General features: G+C 34.9%; 1 protein-coding gene across 44 annotated transcripts in view; it reads left to right on the top strand.

Annotated features, from left to right (window-relative positions):
• Positions 1–18749, top strand: part of LOC135844663 (UDP-glycosyltransferase UGT5-like) — a 448533-nt gene that overhangs the window by 327330 nt on the left and 102454 nt on the right. Inside the window, exon 1 of one of the 44 annotated variants that reach the window (XM_065362965.1) lies at positions 5939–6769. The exons of 41 other annotated variants lie outside the window; for them this stretch is intronic. In XM_065362965.1, the coding sequence (XP_065219037.1) occupies positions 5954–6769 (816 nt within the window). In that variant the 5' untranslated portion in view covers positions 5939–5953. Of the gene's footprint in view, positions 1–5938; positions 6770–7464; positions 8304–15019; positions 15921–18749 lie in introns of those variants that run through there. 2 more of the 44 variants (XM_065362948.1, XM_065362961.1) reach the window with 2 other exon arrangements.

The raw sequence follows: 18749 nt of genomic DNA, 5'->3' as shown, positions 1-18749 counted from the left end.
GGCTTTCTGATACCATCGGAGCTATCTCGAATCCGGCATATATAACGAATTTTATTAGCAATGTTTGTTCAATTTAAAAGATGCCTTTCGCGGATAGATTGTTCAATACGTACATTTATTTAATGATGCAAACTATCGGATTGTTCTATACAACCATCCCAGCCGAGAAGTTTGCTCGTGAGGTTTTTGGCAATGAGATGCCTGCGCTGAAGGAGATCGTGAAAAACACCAGTGTGACGTTTTTTAATCACTATCCGGGTCTTCATGCTGCGATACCTTTGCCTCCTAATTTGATTCAAGTCGGTGGTATGAATATTGAACCTGCCAAAGTTTTACCTCAGGTTAGTATTCATTAGTTTTTAAAGAAACATCAGCATCATTTTTCTGCGTGCGAGGAACTACCCATGTTGGTGAGGTTGTCAGTTTAAGGAGTCGATGTTTCATGGTTTCGAAATAATAAGTTCTTTTATGAGGATTCAAAGGAAGGAAGAGGTCTGGTTTCTCAAAAAAGTGGATCGAATGACCACGAACTTAGGTATGCCTTTCTTTGAAGGCTACAGTACTCAAACAATAACTTAAGTATATTATATCATACCATGATGATTACGTAGGCGTCACAAACCGTTTTATTGTCAAGAGTTTTCAATAATCCACCGATTAGATTAATATTTTGAAGATCACAAAAATAGCGTGAAGAGTGTGAATTTGCGTCAATTCTTATCATTCATTAATTCCTTTACGAATTTTGAATTTTCATGATAATTTAGAAATATAGACTGGGTATTTAAGGGAAATATTAAGTACAGTAGCCTCTGATTATCCGACTGAAGAAATGCATCCGATATCTCCCGATTAAGCAAAATGTGTCGTGGCTGGAGAAGAAGGTGAGACCGAAATTTTACTTAATTTTTTTTGCGAGGTTTTCCCCAAATTTTCTCTCCCTTCCCGCAAAAATGCTTCTAACAAATTGGCCAGGGGAGGTTCGAACAAATTTTGGAAGGCAGAGTTGAAAAAAAATGCTGAATAATTTTATATTTTAAAAAAAGTTTGAAGTTTTTTATTGATTTGGTTATATTTTTGGATTTTTACAGGTTGCCTCATTTTTCCATTCTTTGAAAAAAAATTTGTGTAGTAGAATTTAAAATGTACCCGAGCGAAACGAAGGCAAAAGTTTTGAAAAATTGATAATTCTGAATTTTCAGAAAATTAAAATGTTTTCAAGAATGTGCTGGCAAAAGCTTTCGAAAATTCAAAATTCCTCTCGAGTAAAACAACATTATTTTTGATGAGAAATGTCTATTTTTTAACCCTGTAACTTTGATTAGAGAAAAGGGAAAATGATCCAACCCGAGCGCAGCGAAGTTGAAAGCATTTGAAAAGTTATAATTCATGAAGTAAAAAGCAATGTTTTTTGTAATGTTTTGATTTTTCCCGAGGGTTTTCTGGTTGGCGGATAAAAGAGGGGGGGGGGTTAAAATTCACACCAGTTGAAAGAATACATAACAAAACTTGGTATCACTAACTCTACAAATTTAAGATTCGATTCGTAAAACTAATATGTATTTCGTAGTTTGGAAATGGCGGGAAAATATAAAAGTAAATGAGCGATGAATTATATTTTTTTTTCTTTTTCAGAGTTTGAACTCTTCTTATCTGAAATTATTACGAATTTATTACCTACTGTCCTTCAAAATCTATTTATCACTTTTTGCCAAAAATTTCCAGTCCCTTTTCTTTCAAAAAGTCACACTTTTTCTACAAAGAATGAAAAAAGAAACAGTTTTTAGTCTAAATAAATTAATAAAAATTCTCGATTTTTGCAAAATTGTTACCTAAACGTAAAAAATAGTTTTATTTTTTCTCTTTTTCTTTTTGCAAAAATTGATAAAAACCTCTGTTTTTTGTTAAATAAACGTTTGTAGTAATAATTTAAAGATTCACGCCCTTCGAGCGAAATATCACAGAAGTCGTCTCTAACGAACCAAGATTTCATTTTATGATGATTTCTAATCTTTCTAGAATTAAACAGCCATATTTTATTCTGCGTTGAGAATGAGATGCCATGACGTAGTAGTAACTTTGGGATTTAATTATATTAGTGAAGAAGTAGGTATCTAGTGGCGTGACAAGTTGCTTTAAATAATGAAACTCGTAGTAATTTTTTCGTGCTTGTGTTACTGCGCAAATGGCGCCAATATTTTGTGCTTTTTTCCTATACCCTTCAGAAGTCACTTCGCGTTTGTTAAGCCACTCTTGGCGAAATTGACCGAACGAGGGCATAACCTCACCGTATACACAATGTATCCTGACAATCCCGAATCAATTAATTACCGTCAAATTGATATGAGGTCGTGTATACCAACTCAGCCATCAATACAAGGAACTATGGACGATATTTTACTTTCAATACATCATTTCGAGTGAGTGACTTTGTTATTATTTGAGGTAGGTAGTGCATTGTATGAGTGTTTTTCAAGTTCTATTGAGTAGAGCTAGCTGAGCCCCGAGCGGATGTGTTCCCTTTCAGGTGAACAATTCTGGGAGTCTCTGAACGTAGAATATCCCAACATCATTCTATTACCCACAGCCACACCCACAGCAGGAAGTCTGGAACCTTAGAATATCTCTCATTGGCGCCCAACGTGGGGCAGTTGGGGTGTCCTCTCAGGTCAGGATCACTTATTTCATTCCATGATCATTACGTAGGCATCACAAACCATTTTATTGTCAAGTGATTTCAATAATCTATCGATTAGACCAATTTCAAGGATCATAAATGATAAAAATCTTCTCAATTTATTGTTTAGGAATTTTCAACTAAATCTTTAAAATAGCGTCAACAGTGCGAATTTGCATCAATTCTTATCATTCATGAACTCCTTTATGAATTTTGAAATTTTCATGATGATTTAGAAATACAGATTAGGTATTTACTTAAGTGAAATATTAAGTACCTATACTGATAATTTGTACTTTGAAAACAAGTACATAAATGTAAGCCTATATATTCCATTTTGAAACGTTTAGTGCTAGTAGTACCCGGATTTCATGGTATCGCTCACGAAGTCTCCTCATGATTAATCACCACCTTACACTATGAAGAACATAATTATTTTGTTGTGTTTGTGTTACTTGGCAAATGGAGCAAATATTTTAGGCTTTTTTCTTATGCCATTCAGAAGTTCTTATACATTCGCGAAACCCCTCCTGCTGAAATTAGCCGAACGTGGGCATAATCTCACTGTATACACACTGTATCCAGACAATCCACCGTCGATCAAGTACCATGAAATAGATATAAAATCGTGTATGCCTTTTCAGTCGCCAAAACCAGGAACAATGGATGATATTGTTTCATCTAATAACATAATATCAGCTCATATGTTATTGTACAACTTCCAACCAAAATCGAGTGAAGAATTTTCCATGTGCTCACCTATGGAGAAGCTTTTCAATTCATCAGATCAGTTTGATTTGTTTATAACAAGTTTCATTCATAATGATTGGTACGTTGGGTTTGCTGCGAAGTTCTCCTGCCCAATGATCAACATTTATCAAAATATGATTCTTCCTTGGGTTGCCGATACGATTGGAGCTATCTCTAATCCTTCGTATGTCCCTAATATGATCAGCGAAGTTACTCCAATTCCAAAAATGTCGTTTGCGGATAGAGTATTCAATACGTATTATTACGTTGTGATGAAAACCATCGGATTATTTTATTCGACCATACCAGCGGAAAAGTTCGCTCGCGAAGTCTTTGGTAATGAAATACCTCCTCTGAAAGAGATTGTGAAAAATACCAGTGTGACGTTTTTCAATAACTATCCTGGTCTTCATGCTGCGATGCCAGTGCCTCCTAATCTGATTCAAGTTGGTGGTATGAATGTGGGACCTGCTCAGATCTTACCTCAGGTTGGTATCAGTTTTAAAGAAACGAGTTTTTAATGTCGAGGTATACCTATTTTAAAACATAAAATTTATTTTATGTCAGGTTTTTGCTTCTAGTGGAATAGAAAAAAATCACAAAAATAGTATTCAAGTATATAGGCGAAGAAAAAAATTTCATTTGATTTAAAATTGATTATACCTTGCCGCAAATCGAAGAAAAATAAATACATCATAAGCCAAAATTTCAGTGGCTCAAGTGCATTTTTAAATTTTAGGTGAATTTCTCAGTAGGTGGGTTGGAAAAGGGTTCCCACTAATTTGAGCAGTTCTGGAGTCCTCAAAAGATTTTTGAAAGTTGAAAATTTTGCCCAAAAAAGTTGGAAGTTGAAATTTACTGTAAACCTTGATATCAACATACTGAGTCGATTGCAAGAGGTTTAAAGTAGTTCTGGAGACTTCAGGCATATTTTTTCTATTCCAAATATTTTCAAAAAGTACTATAAAATCTGTCCAAAATTCCTTAAATGACGGGTTACTAATGCATTTGGTTTGAATTGGCATTTGAAAGAGGTTTTTAGCGAGGCTATAACTATCTGGCGATAATAATATGTAATTGAAGAATATTTGTTCGCGATCTCATCACAAAAAAATCAAAATACTGACGGAATTATTTTAATTTTTTGCTATGAGTGTAATTTTTATGAAATACGTCAAAAAAAAGAGTCAAAATAAGACAATGAATCAATTTAAACTTTTTTGATGTTTGGAATTGAAAATTGAATTTTTCAAATTTTGATTTTTTTGTGAGTTCATTTCATCGAGTGAGTAGTTTTTTTCAAATTTTTTCAACAGATACGTAAAAATAGGGGTCAAATGGGTCAACTTCACCAATCAAAACTTTTTTTCATGTTTTAAATCAAAAAATCGCATTTTTTTGCAAACTTTCATATTTTTTTAAATCGATTTTTCGAAATATAATGCCATCCCAATTTTTTAATTTGTTGTTCAGCATGAAAAGTTGTCCATAATATATTTTTTTCAGAATTTTTGAGAGCCGAAACGATATTAAAACTACGTTTTGAAACTTTTCGAGCTAATTTTTTGTACGAAAAAAAGTGGCAACACTGATTTTCATGATATCACCAAAAAGCCTTTCAAAATCCCTAACTATTGGAAAAAGTTCCATTTTGGTAGGTATCGCGGTTATCGAGTTATCCACTGCTGAAATGGATGATATTTTAGGTTCACTGAAAACTTTGACACCCCCTAGCAGCCTTTAAAAAAAGCTAGAGGGCTGCGATTTGCGCCATTGAGTATTCCTTCGGCTTCGGAAGTTCTTTCCACAAGAAAAATTTCAAAAAAATCTTCGATCCCCCTCCCTTCCACTTCTTAGCCGAGTTCACGTGGAATGACCCAGTAACAATAATTGTGAATGGTTCGTTCGCGAAAGAATGAAATTGATCAACAACTGGACTCAATTCGTTCACGAGCGATTTGCTCAGAATTTACAAATCGTTCGAGAACGAATCCAGTGAAAGAGTACGTGGTGAAATTTGACTTTTTCAAATCCCGTAACAAAAGCTAAAGATAATTTGTTCTTGAAGGATTTATTGAGGGGTGGGAAAGTCGTTCGCGAACGAATGAATGAATCTTTCATATGGGCTCATTTTTCTCCTTAAGTAGGTATATTATTTATGTGTTTTCAAATTAATCCAGATTACAGTATCAAGGTTTGAGAGAGTTGCATTTAATGTGAAGAATTTGCAGGAAAAGAGCCGAAACTCTCATCTTTTAGAATGGTTATCTGGTGCTTTAAATTTTCATAATGATTAATACGTTCAAAGTGGAATCATGTGAAGAAGTCGTGCTTAACGAAGGTTGTTTTCAGTTTTGAGTGGCTACTAATCCTCATAGGCTCTTGTACTTGAATCAAGCTGCTGTTCATTCGTTTGCGATAAAATCATACTGAAGTGTGACTCATTGTCAGTACGATATGTTGTAGTGTTAGGAGTAGTTGCTTTAGTGAAAAATTATTTTTTTTCGCGATCAACCGTCCTAAATAATGAAAATCGTGGTGATTTTGTTGTGCTCGTGTTACTTGGCAAATGGAGCCAATATTTTATGCTTCTTCCCTACACCATTCCGAAATCAATACGCGTTTGCTAAACAACTTCTGATGAAATTGGCCGAACGTGGGCATGACCTCACCGTATACACCATGTATCCGGACTATTCTCCATCACTGAAGTTTCGTCAAGTAGATATTAGCCCATGTATACCACCTTTGCAAGATGTACAACTAAAAGTTGAAAATATCATGGAGTTTAACACATTGTCATTTTTGAACATGATGTACCATTTCCTACCAAATTCGAGTGAAGATTTTCTCAAATGTGAACCTCTGAATGAACTTTTCAAGTCTTCGGAACACTTCGATTTATTCTTGACCGATGTAGGCCATAATAATTGGTATGCTGGGTTCGCTTACAAGTTTGGATGTCCAATGATCGACGTTTTTCCTAATTCAGTCTTGCCTTGGTTATCTGATACCATAGGAGCTATCTCGAATCCGGCTTATGTAACTCATTACATTAGCAATGTTTGTTCAATTTTAAAAATGCCTTTTGCGGACAGATTGCTCAATACGTATATTTACTTAATGATGCAAACTATCGGATTATTTTATACGACTATCCCTGCTGAGAAGTTCGCAAGGGAGGTTTTTGGCAATGAGATGCCTCCGTTGAAGGAGATTGTGAAAAATACCAGTGTGACGTTTTTTAATCATTATCCGGGTCTTTATGCTGCGATACCTGTGCCTCCTAATTTGATTCAAGTCGGTGGTATAAATATTGAACCTGTCAAAGTCTTACCTCAGGTTAGTACCTATTTATCAGTTTTTAAAGAAATATGATCAGCATCAAACATGGTGAGGGATTATCAGTTTCACAAATTCATTCTCTTTGATTTATGACAAAATGTATTTCAGAATTGGAAGCATTTGCCTCCTGCTGGAAATTTTTTCACCTTTCTATTTTTGAAACACACTAATACAAGAATTAATTATTCTCGAATGAAAATAAAAATGATGAATCGTTCCACTTATCTTTCTCAAGTGAAAATAAATAAACACCACCTATAACTTTTCTCTGTCCACCTTGAATTAATTTGAGCTCGGTATTATCAGAAATTTCTTGAATGAAGCGTTACTAAATGTATATGTGAGTCGAATTCGTACTTGAAAGAAATGGTTAGGTACTTACAAAGGCTTTGAAAATCATTAGAAATGATTGCTAAAACTTGTATGTACGTTTGGTACTTTGTAATGATCTGTTTCATAATCAGGGGTTCAAAACCTGTAAAAACAAAACCTTCGATTCTTTATTAATTCTATTTTATTATTTGTACATTACACTTTCGCGATAGGTAGTTTTGAAATACTGATAGGTATAATTAATTATATCTAAATTACATATATTTTCAATTTGCCATACCTGATGTGTATTAAGTAATTCACAGATTTCAATTAGTTGGTGCTTAAGTGCGAATCTCCGCGTACGTGATTGCGATTAGCTTCTTTAAAAACTATGAAAATCGTAATAATTTTATCGTGTTTGTGTTACTGGGCAAATGGAGCCAATATTTTATGCTTCTTTCCCATACCATTCAGAAGTAGTTTTGTGTTCGTTAAACCCCTTCTCGTGGAACTGGCCAATCGTGGGCATAACCTCACTGTATATACAATGTATCCAGACCACTCTCATCAGTCGATTAAATACCGTCAAATAGATATGAGACCGTGTACCTCGTCTCAGCAGCCTCCAAAACAAGGAACCATGGATGATATTATGGCATCCGATAACATAATGTCTACTCTCAAAATGGCTTACAACTTTCAACCGAAATCGAGTAAAGAGTTTCTCAAATGTTCATCTTTGGATCAGCTTTTCAATTCGAGAGATCAATTTGATTTATTTTTAACGAGCATCACTCATTATGATTGGTTTGCTGGGTTCGCTTACAAGTTCGGATGTCCTATGATCAACGTGTATCATAATATGATCCTTCCCTGGGTTATTGATTCTATAGGAGCTGTTTCAAATCCTGCGTTTGTGCCAATTGTCCAAAGTGGAGTTTCTCCTATTCCATCGATGTATTTTGGTGATAGATTATTCAATACGTATTATTATCTGATGATGAGGTCTATTGGATCGTTTTATACGACTATTCCTGCGGAAAAATTCGCTCGGGAGGTTTTTGGTGATGAAATGCCATCGTTGGAGGAGATTGTGAGGAACACCAGTGTGACGCTTTTTAATAACTATCCGGGTCTTCATGCTGTCCTACCTATGCCACCTAATTTAATTGCTATTGGTGGTATGAATGTGGGGCCTGCTGAGATTTTGCCTCAGGTAAGTATTTATTTTTTCTGAGTCTTAACGATTACGAGGAATTTTGATAGACTTTCTTGATACTCTTATGTAATTATCGAGAGAAAGGGAATTTTAAACTTTTTCAACGGATACGTAAAAATAGGGGTCAAATGGGCCAACTTGACCAATCAAAACTTTTTTCATGTTTTATATTCATACTGGTTATGCTTACTTAATTAATGACAAAGTTCTCAGTTTCAAAATTCACAACTGTGCCTCAATTTTTACTGCTGAACTCACTGCCATAAAACATTGCCTAATAGATATAATTTCCATCCAATCAGAAAACAAAAAATTCTTAATCCAAAGCGACTCACTAAGTTCACTGCTATCCATTCAAAACATTTTTTCTGACCATCCCATAGTCCAAGACATACATAAGTCCCTTTTTAACCTCCAATATTATGATTACTCAATTAGCTTCATGTATGTTCCCAGCCACATAGGTATCACTGGAAACGAAACTGTTGATAGATTAGCAAAAACAGCCGCTACCCCCTCCCCTCTTACCACTCTCACTCCTGATGACATTAAATCTCTAATCACTCACAACACATTTACTAACTGGCAGAACTTTTGGTCACAACAAACTTCAAACAAACTCTTCCAACATAAAAAAACTACCCTCCCCTGGAAAAATCTAGGCCACCTGAACAGAAAAGAAGAAATCCTGATTACCAGACTAAGAATAGGCCACACAAAAATTACTCATAACCACTTATACCAAAAAGAACCAAAACCCTCATGCCAATTTTGCAGAAACGAACCCACATCCATCCAACACATACTTTTCAACTGTCCCCAACTAAAACAAAACAGACTTACACTACAGATAAAAGAAAACCCACCCACTATCCCTGACGAACCCTCAGAAATACAAAAATTCATCTCCCTAATAAAAAACATCAACCTCAATTTAACCCCCCCCCCCCTTACGGGTGTAATAATCTTGTAATTATAAACACCCCCACCTCCCAAAAAAAAAAAATATCAAAAAGTCGTATTTTTTCGCAAATTTTCAATTTTTTTAAATTGACTTTACGAAGTAATGCCTTCCAAATTTTTTAATATCTTGTTCAGCATGAAAAGTTGTCCATAATATATTTTTTTCAGAATTTTTTAGAGCCGAAACGATATGAAAACTACGTTTTGAAACTTTTCCAGCTAATTTTTCGTACGAAAAAAAGTGGCAACACTGATTTTCATGATATCCCTAAAAAGCATTTCAAAACCCCTAACTATTGGAAAAACCTCCATTTTGGTAGGTATCGCGGTTATCGAGTTATCCACTGCTGAAATGGATGATATTTTAGGTTCACTGAAAACTTTGACACCCCCTAGCAGCCTTCAAAAAAGGGCTAGAGAGCTGCGATTTGAGCCATTGGTCATCCCTTCGGAAGGTCTTTCCAAAGGAAAAATGTCAAAAAAATCGCCGACCCCCCTCCCCCTCTCTTGCCACTTATTGGGGTCGAATTGGCGTGGAATGACCCAAATGCCCTTGTTAATTTAGTATAATTAACCGGATGGAATTTGATATACAGTGAAATGAGTTCGTTCTCATTTCTCAAGCTCTTAAATTGTCTTCCATTGTATTTCTGAAGTTTTAGAAATTGCTTAATTTGCCCTTATCTTATTAAAATTTCATCAGGTATTCGTGTATGGATTACCTAATCTGAAAACTGATATGATTATAGGCTTTCTCAATAGTACATTGTATGTTGATAAGTTTCATCTTACAAACAAATTCTCGTTCTTGGAAATACTCTGGGTATTAAACAGACATTTTGTTATTCACACTTTACTTTCCCTGTTACGTAGATTATCTGGGTTCTACAATGTGATAAAATTGAAATATGACATTTGAAAATCACGAAACGTTGAAATTTAAGAATTGGGAGTAGTCCTCGGTTCTCGTTCAGTTAGTAAAGAAAGATTTGTACCTACGTTGACGCGATCGCTTGACTTACCTAAAATATGAAAATTGCAGTTCTTTTGTTGTGCTTTTGTTGCTCGGTGAATGGAGCCAATATCTTGTGCTTTTTTCCTACACCATTCAGAAGTCATTACGTATTCGCTCGACCGCTCTTGTTAAAACTCACCGAACGTGGGCATAACCTCACCGTTTACACCATGTATCCTGACAACTCTCAGTCGAGTAAATATCTTGAAATAGATGTAAGACCATGTATGCCACCTCAGCCACCAATGACTGGAATGTTAAATGATACAATAGGATCTGATCTGATAGCATTTTTCAATATGTATTTCAACATCCAACCCAAATCGAGCGAAGAATTACTCGAATGTTCACCTCTGAACAAACTTTTCAGCTCGACAGATAAATTTGATTTATTGATCACCGAAATCGCTCACAATGATTGGTATGCTCAGTTTGCTTACAAGTTCGATTGTCCAATGATCAATATTTTTCCCAATATGGTTTTATCTTGGTTTTTCGATACTATCGGAGCAATTTCGAATCCGGCATTTGTGGCTGATGTCAATAGCGCTGTTTGTCCGATTCCAAAGATGTCTTTCGCCGATAGATTAAGGAATACGTGTCATTATGCAATAATGCAAACTATTGGATTATTCTATACAACCATTCCAGCTGGAAAATTTGCTCGAGAGGTGTTTGGTAGTGATATACCAACGGTGAACGAGGTTGTGAAAAATACGAGCGTGACGTTTTTTAATAACTATCCGAGTCTTCATGCGGCCATGCCAGTGCCTCCTAATTTAATTCAGATTGGTGGTATGAACGTAGAATCTGCTAAACTTCTGCCTCAGGTTGGTATTAGTTATCAAATGGTGTTCTTATTGTTTAACATTTGATGATAAAGTTGTGGGTTTGCAAGGTGTCTAACAGTTCTTCCGATTCAGAAGGTTAGGAAAAGTTCATCTTTTTGCCTATGGGTCCTTCTTTGCGAAAAGTCGTTCTTTTTTCCAAATTTTCAAATAATTTTGTCATTTAATTAAAATCAAGCGAAAAGTGAAAATTCAATTTTTCAGAATTTTAAATTTTTTTTAAACGTAGGTATTTTGTTAATGAAAACCAATTTGATTATTTCCATCGTTTGCTGATGTATTTTCTCGACTATTTGTTTATCCTTTGAAAATGTCCTTCCGAAAGGTCCTTCCAAGGTCCTTCTTTTTTAACCATAAGATTTTGGTAGACACCCTTTTTGTCATATCAATGTCAGCGGTAGACTGTTTGATCGTGATCTGCCTGTTGTTGCGAAGAACTTGCTTCGAGGGGGGGGGGGCTGAAGTATCAGTGAATTTTTTCTTCGTCGGATTTCCGTTGAATGTGCTTGGATGATTTTATTTTTTGCATTCTATCGACGTGGTCGATCCTTTCATAGACATTCGTTTTCATTTAAACTGAGGGTTCATCTCTGCCTAGATCCCATATTCCAATATTATATTTTTGATCTTATGTATTTGGAAAGGTTTTGGTTTCGGCATTCGGTTTAATTGAAAACCATGCCACAGATGTCATGCTAATGTAGCTAAGTATATCCTGGAATCTGTGCCTAGCAGATAGTAGTTTTTTCTTCAGCATCGTGCTTGGTTTCATTTGTTTGTTGATGGTTAGCTTCTCCATTTTTAATAAGATCATTGGTATTTATAAATTGTTTGAAATTGGGAAGAATTGTCTGAAAAGGCGGAATCAATCCAAAAATTGTTGAAAATTACGAAAACAGGCATCCAAAGTAAGTACTAAACAATAAAAATTGATTTTAAAAAAAAACATTAAAAAATAACTTGCATAAACAATTTTTGAAACTTTGTGAAAAATGATTTAAAACAATGTCACATTTGAAAAAGTTTTACGAAAATTCTCAAAAATTGACAAGAAAATTTGTAGTAGAGGAATAACAAAACTTATTTCTGAATCATAAAAATTGAAAAATTGCATATAGGTAAAGTGCATTGATATGAAAAGAATGGGTAAACTTGGCACCAAAGGAAGAGTTGCAATGAGGTTGTTAGACAGTTATCGACTCGATCACTCCTAAAATGTTGTAATAAATGTCCCAAATACGAATCCGCAGTTAGTTAACCCAAAATGACAATTTTTGGGCTTCAAGGGTGCCCAAAGTTGCAAATACAAAAATAATTTTGGGAACCACTGAGTATTATTTTTAAAACTTGTTTAGCGTAAAATTATGTTTGAACCAGATAAACTTTGTGCGAGGTGACAGATGATTTTGTAAAGGTATTAATAGATAATAAGCACACCTGAGATGGATAAACTTACCCCTGGCTAGTGGTATATTACTACCTTAAGTGAATAAGATGTATACGCGTTGCACTTCAACTATTTATTCGTACGTTACAATACACGAATGTTGGATAATATTACAAATTGCCTACTTCGGCTGACAATATTACACAATATATAAAAGTTACACAGATAATAAACTCAAGACACATTTACATAAAATAAGACACAAAAGGAAAATGATATTAAACTCAAAACACATGTGTGACACCACGACGCACTAAACTCAATACACCAAATTAGATAAACTCACGACACTAACCCTTTACTACACAATAGTACATAAAGAATGACTGCCACGGCGCCGAGCACCTGACACGTAGGTCCAGCACTCGACGCTTTCCAGTGTTACCACCACAGGGTGGTAACTGTCCCTAATATCCCTTAACAGGACCGCCATATATCCCTCTCACAATTTTCCTATTTTTGACCCTCGGGAGTAGAAATGGGGAGGGGGTTGATTTTTAGGAAAATTTTGGAACCACCATTTTGAACCTAGCCCTTTGAACCCCGCTAAAAAGTTTTTTTTACAGAAGACCTCCATAGTCTGCCAAATTTTGATCCCAATAAAATTTTGCACTGGATCTCAAAAATCCAATTTTCCAATTTTTTGTAATTTTGATATTTTGAGAACACCTGGAAAACTAGAAACCTGCGATTTGCGCCAAACGTAACATTTTAAGGTATATTCAATTATCTGGATGAAAAAGTTTAATTAAGCTCCCATGTATATTCGTAATTTTGAATCTTTTTTTAGAGCCCCCCCCCACTTTAGGCACCCCTAAAAAAAGCATTTATGCATATTATTTTTTCAAACAAATTGAATAACTTACATTTAAAACACACTAAGCAAGTGCTCGATTATTTTTCAATTAATTTTTCCGGCAACTTTCATAATTGAGCAATTTTGGGTCAAATTCTGAGATTTCATACTTCGTTGAAATCGTGAAGCTTAAGATTTTCAATTATTATTAGGTATTTTAATTTTACTGTTTTTTTTTTTTTTTTAAAAAAGATTAGTTTACCCATATTTATTTATATTTTATGGAATGATTGTGGATTCCCCCCCCCCAATTTTTATGGGGAATCATGACGTTTTAAATAATTGAAGATGGTTTACTTCGTTCGCGAACGATTTAATCAAAGACGAAAAATCGATCGCGAATGAATAAATCTTCAATTACGAGTACTTGAACTAGATGAAAAATACCTCGAAACTTGGCGTTAGTGTCAACAAAAATTATTAGGAGTCGATTCGTTCGCGAACGATTTTCTCAGAAACGATGAATGGATGAATCCTTCGAAAGCGAATGAATCACTTGGGAATCAGATCAGATAATATAATATACACGACAAGATAGAACAAAGAATTATTTAATCTGTAAAAAAAAGTGAATGATTCGTTCGCGAACGGCTTGCTCAGATTAGAGAAATCGTTCGCGAACGCATGAATCACAAAAAAAAACAACTTAAGTAGGTACTGTACTAGGTAGAGGTACCTATAAGTATGTAGATGATATGAAGAAATATCACGGTTCTAATCCCATCATCGAAAACTGGTCTCAATTCGTTCGCGAACGATTGGCTTAGAATATTGTCAAATCATTCGAAAACGGCTGAATCTGAATCAGTTGGAAATGAGATGAGAGCAGCCATTTGTCAATTATTGTCATTCACTCTTTACTTTTAATGTTACATACGTACCTGGTACGAAAGATTATCAAGCTTCTACAATGCGATAAAATTGAAATATGATATCTGAAAGTCATCATGAAAAATTGAAATTTCGTGTGTCACTTGAGTGCTTTTTGCAGGTTTTATTTTCCCTCCCCTATTTGATCCCTTTCCGTGGTAAAAAAAACGAAATTTTGGGTTATTTTACGAGTTTTTTGGCTTTTAGGAAAGCCTGTAGCCCCTTCAAATTGACCTAGAGGGTCCAAATTTTTGCAGTAGAATGAGAAGATGTACCTAAAGTGCCTCGAGTTCGTTCTCATTTCTCAAGCTCTTAAATTGTCTCCCATATTTTTGAAGTTTTTGAAATTGCTTTATCTGCTCCTATAATGTGATTAAAATTTCATCGCGTATTCGTGTCTTAATTACTTAATCTAAAAACAGATATGATTACTGGCTTTCTCAATGGTATATTGAATGTTGATAAAGTTGTACCTGGTACCTCACAAACAAATTCTCTTTCTAGAAAGTACTCTGGGTATTGAAGAGCCATTTGTTTTTCACTTTTTACTTTTCATGTACATTGCGTACCTGGTACGACAGATTATCTAGGTTCTGTACCTGGTACAACGACTGACTATCTAGGTTCAAAGGACAGTGCGATAACATTGAAGTACTCGTACATACGATTTTTGAAAATCGTCATGAGAAGTTGAAATTTAAATTTCAGAGTAGTCCGCGATTCTCATTCAGTTAGTGAAGAAGTATACTCGTAGGTATATTTGTATGTTGACGCGATCATTCACCTTACCTCATACAATATGAAAATAGCTGTTCTTTTGTTGTGCTTGTGTTGTTCGGCCAATGGAGCCAATATCTTGGGCTTTTTTCCTACACCATTCCGAAGTCATTACTGGTTCGTTAGATCGCTGCTGGTGAAATTAGCCGAACGTGGCCATAACCTCACCGTTTACACGATGTTTCCTGACAGCTCTCAGTCGACCGAATATCTCGAAATAGATATAAGACCTTGTATGCCAACTCAGCGAATAGCGACTGGAATGTTGAATGAAACCTTCGGATCAGATTTGATGGGATTTTTCAATATGTATTTCAACATTCAACCCAAATCGAGCCAAGAATTACTCAAATGTTCACCTATGAAAGAACTTCTCAGCTCGACAGATAAATTTGATTTAATGATCACCGAATTCGGTCACAATGATTGGTACGCTCAGTTCGCTTACAAGTTCGATTGTCCATTGATCAGTATATTTTCCAATATGATTCTATCTTGGCTCTCGGGTACCATAGGGGCTATCAATAATCCGTCATTTGTACCTGATGCCAATACTGGTGTTTGCCCGATTCCAATGATGTCTTTTGCGGATAGATTAAGGAATACGTATCGTTACGTGATGATGCATACTGTTGGATTATTCTATACAACCATTCCAGCTGAAAAATTTGCTCGAGAGGTGTTTGGTAGTGATATACCGACGGTGAAAGAAGTTGTGAAAAATTCGAGCGTTACTTTTTTCAATAACTATCCGAGTCTTCATTCGGCCATGCCTGTGCCTCCTAATTTGATTCAAGTCGGTGGTATGAATATTGGACCTACCAAAGATTTACCTGAGGTTAGTATTTATCTGTTTTTAAGGAGAGAAGTCAGCTCTCAAGATATATTATATTAGGAATAGATGTTTTAATGTTATTTCAAAATAATGGGTTCTTTATGAGGACTTGAAGGAAAGAAGAAGTCTAAGTGAGTCGAATGAGCACGAATTTATGCATAAGCAGATCGTCGGTATTTATAGATCGTAGTTGGAAATTGAGAAAAATTTTATAAAATGGCAAAATCAATCTAAAAGTGGTCGAAAATCACAAAAACAGGTTATATTTACTTACCCAAGGAAAATGAAATCAAAAATGATAAAAACCATTAAAATTAAGTAACTACGAGTCGCATAAAAAGTTTCCTAAGCTTTGTGAAAAATCAACTGAACTTACATAAAGATGATTTACCTAAAAGAAAGTCACATTTGAAAAAGTTTCACGAAAATTACCACAAAACTTGTGGAAAACTTGCTAGAAAATTTGTGAAATCAACGTAAAACGGTTGAAAACTAAGCAAAAGTTGGTAAAATATTTTCAAAACTTGATGAAAAGTGTCATATGTACTTTCCTGAAAATTCTAATATGAATTTCACCAAATTTTTGTACCTGCGCCAATTTGTTGTTGATTTTTGAATATCATTCAATATTTCTTTATTTTTAAAAAATTGACATTCTTACAATATTTTATCAATTTTCACCTTATTTTCAACAGATTTTCTGTGAAATAATGTAGCTTAAGAAGATTTTCAATCATTACTATGTTAATTTCACTTTTTTTTGTTAATGATAATTTCACCCTAATTTGTTCATATTTTGTGGAATCATTGCACAATTACAATATTACGACATTATTAGGTACTTACCTAATCTGCTGGTTTTCTGAAGGAGTAGGTATGTAAGCAATGTCAACATTTTATGACATTTTCGTGAATTTTTTTCCGTTTTCATAGCGAATAACAGCGCTTTAAATTTAATTGATTCAAAATATGATTTGATTCATTCGCAAACGATTTGATCAAAGACGAAAAATCGATCGCGAATAAACAAATCTTCAATTAGTTAAATCAGATGAAAAATGCCTCAAAACTAGGCGTTAGTATCAACAAAAATTATTAGGAGTTGATTCGTTTGCGAACGATTTTCTCAAACACTATGAATGGATGAATCATTCGAAAACGGCTGAAATGAATCACTTGGAAAAAATAATAAATACACGACAAGATAGTACAAAACGTTATTTAATCAATTTAATGTATTGAAAAAAATTGTGAATGATTCGTTCGCGAACGGTTTGCTCAGATAAGAGGTACCGTTCGCGAACGAATGAATCGCTGAAAAATCAATTTAGGTGCCTATACATGACATGAAGAAATATTCGTTGGTGGTGGATTTGCGTAGAATCATTAAATCATTAGAAAGCCACTGAGTCAGGTGGAAATCAGATCAGATAATACACGGCAGGATAAAAGGACACATTTTGAATGATTCATTTGCAAATGCTTTGCTCACATGAGAAAAATCGTTCGCGAACGATTTAATTCCTGAAAAATCAAACTAGTTATTGATGACAACGCGAAACTTCGCAGTTTTAATCCTATATAGTCAAAAATTGGACTCAATTCGTTCGCGAACGATTTGCTTGGTAATCGTCAAATCATTAAAAAATGACTGAATCACTTGGAATTCAGATCAGGATCAGATATGTAATAGGTACACGATGAGATAAAATGAAATATTATTCGATCTATAAATAATTGAAAATTATGATGTTAGACGGATATGCCTTAATGGTAACACGTATGTGTATAAACAGGTAATTTAACCCTTCCAGCACCGTTCGGTGATGTGGTTGGTAACAATGAGTGGTCAAGGTGTCAAATGAGCCTTCCAGCTTCTTTGGCAACTGGACCAACTTGTAGTTCGTTTTCGTGAAGCAAGCGAGTTGCCAAGATAATATGTCCTTAATTCTTTAGAGCTCCGGCCCTAGGTTTAAAGTGTTCTTGTATATTTTATAATTTAGTAATAATTTAGTAGTGTTAACGTAATTTGTAATTCCCCCCGAATAATCGTTGTATTGAACCCTTTTATTACTCCGAGTCGGTTTAAGTATTGTGTCATTTCTGACAATAATACATTCGTTTACACGAACTTTGCGTATGATAATTTATTGTGTTCGGTAGTGTACTATAAAACCCATAGCCGAGGTAAGTAATTAGCTTTATTACAATTACACTAGTACATCTCCGTATCCGATTACCTGCTTATTCGAGTAGGTAATTAGTCAGTAGGTATCGAATATACGAACGTATATTTAGTAGGTACCTACGACACAATATTATTTTATCATTGGCGCCTCAACGCAAATCTTTATTGCATGCAAAGTGAGCTTGATTTTCCTTACGGAAAAACGCGCCTAAAATACAGTTAGCTACTGTAATCTGTGTTTAAAGTTAATTAATTTGTGCTTCGCTTCCGCTTTCCGATAGCAAATACCTGTGTAGGTATTTGTATATTTATAAACGTGTGCAATTAGGAGTGAAAAAGGCGCGAACGCGTCTACATACTTAGTTGACCTCGTCACGCTTGATCTCAGAGGGGAACCTCTGTACAACGTCCGAGGCGCGAAACTTGTCCCAGACAGAACAACTATATCTGCGGTGCGTGTGTGACTCATTCACGCATTTCTGCTGTCTGTCAACGCCTACTGTTTTACGAGCTAGTAATTTTATTTGTTTTAATACCCGTTCCAATATATCGCTCGTATGTCGGAACTTAAAGACAGACTAAGAAATAGGCCTAACAGACGAAGCCTAAACGAGAGAGATTTGCAAGGTCGCAAACCAAGCAAC

The sequence above is a fragment of the Planococcus citri genome, chromosome 4, assembly GCF_950023065.1.
Source record: "Planococcus citri chromosome 4, ihPlaCitr1.1, whole genome shotgun sequence".
Lineage (NCBI taxonomy): Eukaryota > Metazoa > Arthropoda > Insecta > Hemiptera > Pseudococcidae > Planococcus > Planococcus citri.
Note: the sequence above shows the minus strand (reverse complement) of the source record. Positions and strands in the feature narration are given on the sequence as shown.